General features: G+C 48.9%; 1 protein-coding gene across 1 annotated transcript in view; it reads left to right on the top strand.

Moving 5' to 3' along the window:
* slc9a5 (solute carrier family 9 member A5) overlaps window positions 1–10,000 on the top strand; it is a 21,106-nt gene that overhangs the window by 8,817 nt on the left and 2,289 nt on the right. The window contains exons 4-13 of the mRNA XM_084016329.1: window positions 501–579; window positions 679–856; window positions 983–1,203; window positions 1,674–1,876; window positions 2,720–2,809; window positions 3,051–3,121; window positions 5,298–5,424; window positions 5,536–5,627; window positions 8,952–9,078; window positions 9,448–9,597. Coding sequence (XP_083872455.1) covers window positions 501–579; window positions 679–856; window positions 983–1,203; window positions 1,674–1,876; window positions 2,720–2,809; window positions 3,051–3,121; window positions 5,298–5,424; window positions 5,536–5,627; window positions 8,952–9,078; window positions 9,448–9,597 — 1,338 coding nt within the window. The remainder of the gene's footprint in view (window positions 1–500; window positions 580–678; window positions 857–982; window positions 1,204–1,673; window positions 1,877–2,719; window positions 2,810–3,050; window positions 3,122–5,297; window positions 5,425–5,535; window positions 5,628–8,951; window positions 9,079–9,447; window positions 9,598–10,000) is intronic.

Genomic DNA, 10,000 nt, shown 5'->3' with positions numbered 1-10,000 from the left:
AGGAAGCTTTGAGTTCTTATGTGTACCGCCATGAGTGGAGGTAGCATGCTAACTAGCAAGCTAATTAGCTAACTATCTAACTAACTAGTAAGCTAACTAGTAAGCTAACTAACTAGCAAGCTAACTACCAGAACATGACTCACTACTTTGTTCACAATAAACACATTAAAGCTGTGGAGCTAACAAGCTAGCTAGCTGAAGAGCAGACAGCTGGCTAATTAGCTACCTAACTAACTAGCTAGCTATCTATCCAGACATCCGTCTCCAGAGCTGCGTCCTCTCTCTTCCTGGTGAGCTGTGACATCACTTGTTGTTTGTTGTCACCACGACTCCGGGTGACGCTCCTCCAGTAGATGCTCATCAGGGTGACGCTTCTCTGGGTGATGCTCCTCTGGGTGACGCTCCCCTGGCCGGTTGACGCTCCTCCGGTTGCTTAGCAACAGTGAAACAAGCCCCCCCCCCCCCCCCCTGAAGTCCCCGTCTGTGTCTCTGATCTCCAGGTCCTGTATAAGGTCTACATCTCCTTCGTTGAAGTGGGAGCGGAGAACGTCCAGACCGCCGACTACTTCAAAGGAGTCGGTGAGTCCACATGAAAGGAGAACCAGTCCAGCGTAAACCTGGTTTCTGGCCTCACTCTTCCTTCTCCTCCTCCTCCTCCCCCTCCCCCTCCCCCTACAGCCTCCTTCCTCATCGTCAGCATCGGGGGGACTCTGGTGGGTCTGGTCTTCGCCGTCATCCTTGGCTTCATCACGCGCTTCACCAAGAAGGTCCGGATCATCGAGCCCCTCTTCGTCTTCCTGCTGGTCTACCTGGCCTACCTGACCGCCGAGCTCTTCTCCCTGTCCGCCATCCTGTCGTAAGTGTCCTCGACCAGAACAACCAGTCCCCCACTGAGACCAGTACACCCACTGGGACCAGTACACCCACTGGAAAAGTACAACCAATGGGACCAGTACAACGTCTTCTCATTAACTCTCCTCAGGATGACCTTCTGTGGAATCGGCGCCAACAAATACGTGGAGGCCAACATTTCCCAGAAGTCTCGGACCACGGTCAAGTACACGATGAAGACTCTGGCCAGCATCGCAGAGACCATCATCTTCATCTTCCTGGGGATCTCAGCAGTGGACAAGTCCAAGTGGGCCTGGGACACCGGCCTGGTCTCCTGTACACTCGTCTTCATCTTCGTCTTCAGAGCGGCAGGTCGGTCCCTTCGATGCTTCAACATGTTTCCATAGCAACAGAACGATTAGCGTCACAAGAGAATTATGTAATAGCAAATCGATAACTAAGGGGTTTTGATGTCTAAACCTCAGTAAGGGGTTTTGATGTCTAAACCCAACTAAGGGGTTTTGATGTCTAAACGGGTTGTTAACTCGTGACGTAGAGCTGAGTGACCAGTGACCAGGTCCGTCTGGTGTAGAGGACCAATCACAAGGCGCTTTAGGGCAAAGTGGGCAGGGACAGCAACTGTACTGGGTCTCTGTCCAAAGAGACGAGGCGAACCAGAGCAAAGAAGACACGAGTTTGCAGATTTGTGCAGTTTCCAAGGTAACCAGCATGATGAGGCAGCGGAGGAATTCAGCAGCATGTGTTTCCTGTGCAGGTTAAATGTCAGACAGAAGGACGTCTTTTGTCTGTCCTCGTGACCTTGAGTGACCTCTGTGCTCCAGGTGTGATTGGTCAGACCTGGGTTCTGAACCGCTTCCGCCTCGTCCCATTGGACAAGATCGACCAGGTGGTGATGTCGTACGGCGGCCTGCGGGGGGCCGTGGCGTTCGCTCTGGTGGTGTTGCTGGACGGCGAGCAAGTCAGAGCCAAGGATTACTTTGTTGCCACGACGATCGTGGTCGTCTTCTTCACGGTGATGTTTCAGGTAGGGTGTTTAACAACAACTTCCTGTTCACAATAGACGCCCTGATTCACTGTTTCCTGATGTTTGTAAGTCATGTGTAATAGGAATTTTGGATGCTTGTAATTTATAATCAGAATCTTTGTCAGGTCAGACGTTGATCCCCATCTCCTCTTTTCATGCTATTCTATGACCAAAATGATTGCCTGTTTGTGCGTAGGTAGGTGATATGAGCATGAGTGCCAGAGGACATGAGATAATTTCAGAGGACATTATGACATCTGTGTTCCGTATATCTTGTCTTTGTAAGATAGGACATGACCCGTCTTTTGTCTACGGTATGATTCCTCCTCCTTAAAAGGGAGATTGCTGTTAGACTCAGGTTCGTTCCTGCTGTCTATGAACTTTTGCACGAGAAGGCATGGGCAAACTATTTTTGTCTGCAGATGAAAATACTTTGTCGAATAAATCTCGGAGAAAAAGCTGATCCTTGTTGTTGATTTTTATCGGACAGATTCATTTTTTCCACAACACATGATCACGTCAGCATTTTAACATTGACGCGTTTCGCACGGCATGATGGGACACGGACTGGTGCACATCCCGCCAGGCGGCAAGTTCAGAGCATGTCCCAACTCAATGATGGTCCATTTAGAATCCAACAGACCAGAAAGCAGGGGATGCTTTAGGGGGCTGATTGCTGATTGACACATCAATATTTTAGGGGGCGGGGCTACCGATGTAAAAATGTAGTAAAGTAAGTAAAGCTGTAGAAGATGAAAAGAGAAGGTACAGTGTGTTGCATCATCATCACCTTCATCATCGTCTTCGTCATCCGGGGCTCTCTCCTCTGTGATCCTCCTTTAGGGTCTGACCATCAAACCTCTGGTGGACTGGCTCAAGGTTCCTCGTTCCACCAGCAGGAAGCCGACCATCAACGAGGAGATCCACGAGAGGGTCAGTTCACTTTTCTCTGCCTTGCTCAAAGGCCGGGGCTTCTACTGTTGACCTGATGTGTCCCCCTGAAGACCCTCTGACCATCCATAGAGGACTAACGTGTCTCTGTTTTCTGTCTCTGACATTTGAGGAAACGACAACAACATCGACTTTCTATCTGCGAGAAATCTCCGATGCTGATGTTGTTGTTGTTGATGTTGTTGTTGTTGTTTTTGTTGTTGTTGTTGTTGTTGTTGTCCAGGCCTTTGACCACATCCTGGCAGCAGTGGAGGACATAGCAGGACTGCAGGGATACCACCACTGGAGGGACAAGTGAGTCCACCCTGATCAGGTTTACACTAATATCAGCTGGAACACCAGAGACCAGGGCCCTGTACTACTCAGCGAGTTCAACATACCCAGGGTATCTTTCAGAGATCCAGCTTAAGTAACCCTAACAAAGGCAATCGGAGATAAGCGGTCACACGAAGCTGGTTATCAACTCGTTAAGTCAACCCAGGGTTTACCTGTCCAGCTATGAGCGCGTGCACATGAAAGAGGCGGCGTTTGCAGCATTTGACCAATCACATACATGGATCAGTCTACGGCAGCGGAGCGGCGTATTTCACGTACGAGGAGCGAACCATAATCTTACAGAAATACGAAAAAGTTAAACATATAATGCAGGCAAAAGGCAACAGTTTCATCTGCTAAATGCAGGAAGGACAGCTGGCAAAACCTCACCGACTGTGTGAATGCGGAAGTCGTATTAATAGTATTAGTAGTACTATAATATGACTGCCCCATCATAAGAACACTACTAGATCTGACTGATTGAAGGCATACGTTAACTTCGCTGATAGTTTAGTGGTAGAGTTACCACCCCATGTACCGAGGCTCTCCACAGAGTGCCCGGGTTCGAGTCTTTTAAATCATGTCGTCATTTTCTCTCGTCCCTTAAACTCTTATGATGTCCTTCTGCAATAAAAGGCCAAACACATACCTTTAAAATGATGAATGTGTTGCTTGGATGTATTCTTATAGCGTGGTTTATGACAATATCAGCCTCATTCTTTCAGCTGCAATCCCGGCGGTGTAAAACGGACTTGGGAGCAAATCAAATAAATATAAAAACATAATTCATAGTGGTCAGTAGGCTGTACGCTGACACAGAAAAGTCTTTCCCTCCGATGAGAATCTGGATCTCTCATATAAAACATCATCAGACACAGACAAAAGGGTTTTGCTGGTCTCTGTACACTCTATAGTTCTCCTACGAGACCCTCTCACGATCCACCAAGCTTCTTTTTTCTTATCCGCACACCAAGACAGCTGATTGGTCAGTCGGCGGTGTGTTTCTCCACGTTGATCTCTTATCAGGAACATAACCTGCTCCGGAGCAGGTTAGCTCCACAGCGTAAGTTACCATGGCGATCTACCCCGGTAAGAAGTGAACCAGCATCGTAGGACGGAAAACCCAGGGTTAACGCTTAAGTTACCTCGCTAAGCACAAATCCTGCTTCGTAGTACAGGCCCCTGACCTCTGGTCTGATATTATAGTGCATCCTGACTGCAGTATCTGACAGTGGACAGTAGGGGGCGACATTGTGATACTCAGAAAACTGATTCTAAATATTCATGAAAACATCTGAATCTAAAAACAACACGTTTATTAGAGAAGTTAGATGAAGACGTTTCATGTCAACAAATGATAATAACAATAATAATAATACGACATGATGTGAAAATATTAAGAATGAATAAATGAAAACATGTTTATGAGGCAGAATAATTAATTATTTATTCATATTAAAGGCAGGTGTGACAAAACAGAGAGACATCAGGAACTTGACAGTCTCCCTCTCTCTCTCTCTCTCTCTCTCTCTCTGTCTGTCTGTCTGTCTGTCTGTCACTCTCTCTCTCTCTCTCTCTCTCCCTGTCTCCCCTTCTGTCTCTCTGTCTGTCTGTCTCTCTGCCTGTCTCCCTGTCTCTCTGTCTGTCTCCCTGTCTCTCTGTCTTCATATCTCTCTCTGTCTTCCTGTCTCTCTGTCTCCCTGTCTCTCTGTCTGTCTCCCTGTCTCTCTGTCTCCCTATCTCTCTCTGTCTTCCCGTCTCTCTCTCTCCCTGTCTCTCTGTCTGTCGCCCTGTCTCTCTGTCTCTCTCTCTCCCTGTCCCTCTCTCTGACTGTCTATCTCTCTGTCTGTCTGTTTCCCTGTCTGTCTCTCTTTCTCTCTCTCTCTCTCTCTCTCTCTCTCTCCCCGTCTCCCTGTCTGTCATTCTCTCTCTCTCTCTCCCTGTCTCTCCCTGTCTGTATCTGTCTGTCTGTCTCCCTGTCTCTCTCTCTGACTGTCTGTCTCTCTCTCTCCCCGTCTCCCTGTCTGTCTCTCTCCCTGTCTGCCTATCTCTCTGTCACTCTCTGTCCCTCTCTCTCCGTCTATCTGTCTCTGTCTCCCTGTCTGTCTCTCTCCCTGTCTGCCTGTCTCCCTGTCTGCCTGTCTGCCTGTCTCAGGTGGGAACAGTTTGATAAGAACTACCTGAGTAAGTTGTTGCTGAGGAAGTCGGTCTACAGGAAGAGTGAACTGTGGGAGGCCTATCAGAAGATCAACATCAGAGACGCCATCAGTGTCATCGATCAGGTGATGTGTGTGTGTGTGTGGGGGGGGGGGGGGGGGGGGAGTTTGATCAGGTTCATGTTCATGCTCTAGTGTCTCTTGATCTGTGACCTTTGACCTGTGTGTCACGTACAGGGTGGGAACGTCCTGACCTCAGCCAGACTGTCTCTGCCCTCGATGGCCAGCAGAGCCTCGTTCCCTGAAGTCACCAACGTCACCAACTACCTGTGAGTCACGCAATGTTCTGCAACTGCATCAGACCTCAAAACAAATCCGAAATGCACGTAACCATGGAAACATCAGAGAGAACCAATCTAAAAGAGATCTGCAGGGTGGCAGCTCATACTGACCCTGTGTAGGCAGGCTGCTCAGCCTTAAGTTGTCAAGGGTCAGTCCTCTGAGAGTCTATGATGTGTCATTGGACCAAGGTGTGTCCTATTTCGGCTGAGTGTCAGTCCTTTGATGGTCCACAGTGTGTCCTTTGGCTCACAGGTCTTTAGGCCCATGGTCTAAAGTTTTTTGGTGCATGGTTGGTCCTTTGTTTTTCCTTAGTCGACCCAGGGTCAGTCCTTTGTCAGCCCAGGGTCAGTCCTTTGTCAGCCCAGGGTCAGTCCTTTGTCGGCCCAGGGTCAGTCCTTTGTCGGCCCAGGGTCAGTCCTTTGTCGGCCCAGGGTCAGTCCTTTGTCGGCTCAGGGTCAGTCCTTTTTCCTCCCATGGTCGGGCATTCGTTTTTCCTTTGTCAGCTCATGGTCGGTGCTTTGTCTTTCTTTTGTCCTCGGCCCTTTGTTAGTCCATGGTTGGTCCTTTGTTTTTCCTTAGTCGACCCAGGGTCAGTCCTTTGTCGGCCCAGGGTCAGTCCTTTGTCAGCTCAGGGTCAGTCCTTTGTCAGCTCAGGGTCAGTCCTTAGTCGACCCAGGGTCAGTCCTTTGTCGGCCCAGGGTCAGTCCTTTGTCAGCTCAGGGTCAGTCCTTTGTCAGCTCAGGGTCAGTCCTTAGTCGACCCAGGGTCAGTCCTTTGTCGGCCCAGGGTCAGTCCTTTTTCCTCCCATGGTCGGGCATTCGTTTTTCCTTTGTCAGCTCATGGTCGGTGCTTTGTCTTTCTTTTGTCCTCCTATGGCCGGTCCTTTGTTAGTCCATGGTTGGTCCTTTGTTTTTCCTTAGTCGACCCAGGGTCAGTCCTTTGTCAGCCCAGGATCAGTCCTTTGTTGGCCCAGGGTCAGTCCTTTGTCGGCCCAGGGTCAGTCCTTTGTCAGCTCAGGGTCAGTCCTGTGTCGGCTCAGGGTCAGTCCTTTTTCCTCCCATGGTCGGGCATTCGTTTTTCCTTTGTCAGCTCATGGTCGGTGCTTTGTCTTTCTTTTGTCCTCCTATGGCCGGTCCTTTGTTAGTCCATGGTTGGTCCTTTGTTTTTCCTTAGTCGACCCAGGGTCAGTCCTTTGTCAGCCCAGGATCAGTCCTTTGTTGGCCCAGGGTCAGTCCTTTGTCGGCCCAGGGTCAGTCCTTTGTCAGCTCAGGGTCAGTCCTTTGTCAGCTCAGGGTCAGTCCTGTGTCGGCTCAGGGTCAGTCCTTTTTCCTCCCATGGTCGGGCATTCGTTTTTCCTTTGTCAGCTCATGGTCGGTGCTTTGTCTTTCTTTTGTCCTCGGCCCTTTGTTAGTCCATGGTTGGTCCTTTGTTTTTCCTTAGTCGACCCAGGGTCAGTCCTTTGTCGGCCCAGGGTCAGTCCTTTGTCAGCTCAGGGTCAGTCCTTTGTCAGCTCAGGGTCAGTCCTTAGTCGACCCAGGGTCAGTCCTTTGTCGGCCCAGGGTCAGTCCTGTGTCAGCTCAGGGTCAGTCCTGTGTCGGCTCAGGGTCAGTCCTTTGTCGGCCCAGGGTCAGTCCTTTGTCGGCCCAGGGTCAGTCCTTTGTTGGCCCAGGGTCAGTCCTGTGTCAGTTCAAGGTCAGTCCTGTGTTGGCTCAGGGTCAGTCCTTTTTCCTCCCATGGTCGGGCATTCGTTTTTCCTTTGTCAGCTCATGGTCGGTGCTTTGTCTTTCTTTTGTCCTCCTATGGCCGGTCCTTTTTTAGTCCATGGTAGGTCCTTTGTCGGCCTATCGTCGGTCAACTATCGGCTCGTGGTCAGGGCTTTGTCTGTCAAGGGAATATATTTCATAGAGCAGCTGATAACAGAACAGAGAAGACGTTTAATGTCTGTTCAAACTACATGTGTTGATTCTCACATTGATTTGAATGGTGTTTGATCATAGTTGATCTTATAACTGGTTCTACGGGATCCACCTAAATCTGGAATGCTTTACAAACGTGTTGCAGGTGAGGTGCCACCACAGACATGTAGTCTGGTTTGGTTCTATTTACAACCCAGGTTTATCAAAAGTCTAGGTGTTGTTGACATGTTGTTGACATGTTGTTGGGGTGTGGTTGACATGTTGTTGGGGTGTTGTTGACATGTTGTTGGGGTGTTGTTGACATGTTGTTGGGGTGGTGTTGGGGTGTCGTTGACATGTTGTTGGGGTGTCGTTGACGTGTTGTTGGGGTGGTGTTGGGGTGTCGTTGACATGTTGTTGGGGTGTCGTTGATGTGTTGTTGGGGTGTTGTTGACATGTTGTTGGGGTGTTGTTGGGGTGTGGTTGACATGTTGTTGGGGTGTTGTTGACATGTTGTTGGGGTGTTGTTGACATGTTGTTGGGGTGGTGTTGGGGTGTCGTTGACATGTCGTTGACATGTTGTTGACATGTTGTTAGAGTGTTGTTGACATGTTGTTGGGGTGTTGTTGACATGTTGTTGGGGTGTTGTTGACATGTTGTTGGGGTGTTGTTGGGGTGTCGTTGACATGTTGTTGATGTGTTGTTGACATGTTGTTGGGGTGTTGTTGACATGTTGTTGATGTGTTGTTGACATGTTGTTGGGGTGTTGTTGACGTGTTGTTGACGTGTTGTTGACATGTTGTTGACAAGTTGTTGGGGTGTCGTTGATGTGTTGTTGATGTGTTGTTGACATGTTGTTGTAGTGTCGTTGATGTGTTGTTGACATGTTGTTGGGGTGTCGTTGATGTGTTGTTGATGTGTTGTTGACATGTTGTTGTAGTGTCGTTGATGTGTTGTTGACATGTTGTTAGGGTGTCGTTGATGTGTTGTTGACATGTTGTTGGGGTGTTGTTGACATGTCACTATCGTGTTGTTGATGTGTCATTGTTGTCCAGTTGTTGACGTGTTGTTGACATGTTGTTGGGGTGTTGTTGACGTGTTGTTGACGTGTTGTTGACATGTTGTTGACAAGTTGTTGGGGTGTCGTTGACATGTTGTTGATGTGTTGTTGACATGTTGTTGGGGTGTCGTTGATGTGTTGTTGATGTGTTGTTGACATGTTGTTGTAGTGTCGTTGATGTGTTGTTGACATGTTGTTGGGGTGTCGTTGATGTGTTGTTGACATGTTGTTAGGGTGTCGTTGATGTGTTGTTGACATGTTGTTGGGGTGTTGTTGACATGTCACTATCGTGTTGTTGATGTGTCATTGTTGTCCAGTTGTTGACGTGTTGTTGACATGTCGTTGTGGTGGTCCAGGCGTGAGAACGGCAGCGGTGTGTGTCTGGACCTCCAGGTGATCGATAACATCCCTGGAGCCAAAGTGGAGGAAGACACTGAGACGCATCACGTCCTCGCAGGGAACCTGTACAAACCCAGGAGACGGGTAACACACACACACACATGCACACACACACACACCATTGAAGGGTTTTCAGGGTTATTTAAGGAGGTCAGTGGCTGAGGGGGGTCCTTGCAGAGCTTCAAGTCAACTCTTATAAGGGTTTAGGGCCTCTCAGGTCTTAGGGAGCCTTAAGGGGGCTGTGGGGGGGTCAGCAGCTCGGTCCAACAGCACCAAATATAAAAGGAGGTCATGATAGAGACATCAGGACCTGACTGGTCAGAAAAACACAGTTTTCTGATGGTGCCGTTTTCAAAGTTGAACTTGACGATGTTGTTGTCTCCTGTTTACAGCTGTACTGAGGTCTGTTGTTCATGTGTTGTTGTGTTGTGTTGTGTTGTTGTGTGCGTCCAGTATCAGTCCCACTACAGCCGACACTTCATGCCTCTGGGGGAGAAGGAGCGTCAGGACCGCGAGGTGTTCCAGAGGAACATGAAGAGCCGCATGGAGACGTTCAAATCCACCCGACACAAGAGGCACAAGAAGGAGCGAAGCCTCAAGAAGGCAGGACACACAACAACACACACACACACACACACACACACACACACACACACACACACACAACACAACACAACACATCGCCCCCTGACATCATCACTAACATCAACAGAGTCTAAAGCAGGGATGCCAGGGTGAAATTGGACAGGGGGCCAGATTATTTTCAAGTGAGACCTCAGGGGGCCGGATTACACTTTGGGACTGAAAAGGCCAAACATTGACTCAACACATGGATAGGTAGGCTGTTTGAAATTATTCATGAAGGCCTACACATCAAAAAGAAATGGCATTGGCACCAAAATAGCCTCACAATGAGGCCTAAATGACATACATTACAAAGGAGGATGATTGACAGGCGCTCTCCTTCATACAATCATGTGCACACTTCATGGCTGCACCTGATTGG

The sequence above is a fragment of the Eutrigla gurnardus genome (genome assembly GCF_963514095.1).
Source record: "Eutrigla gurnardus genome assembly, chromosome: 1".
NCBI lineage: Eukaryota > Metazoa > Chordata > Actinopteri > Perciformes > Triglidae > Eutrigla > Eutrigla gurnardus.
This window is presented reverse-complemented; position numbering and strand designations above follow the sequence as displayed.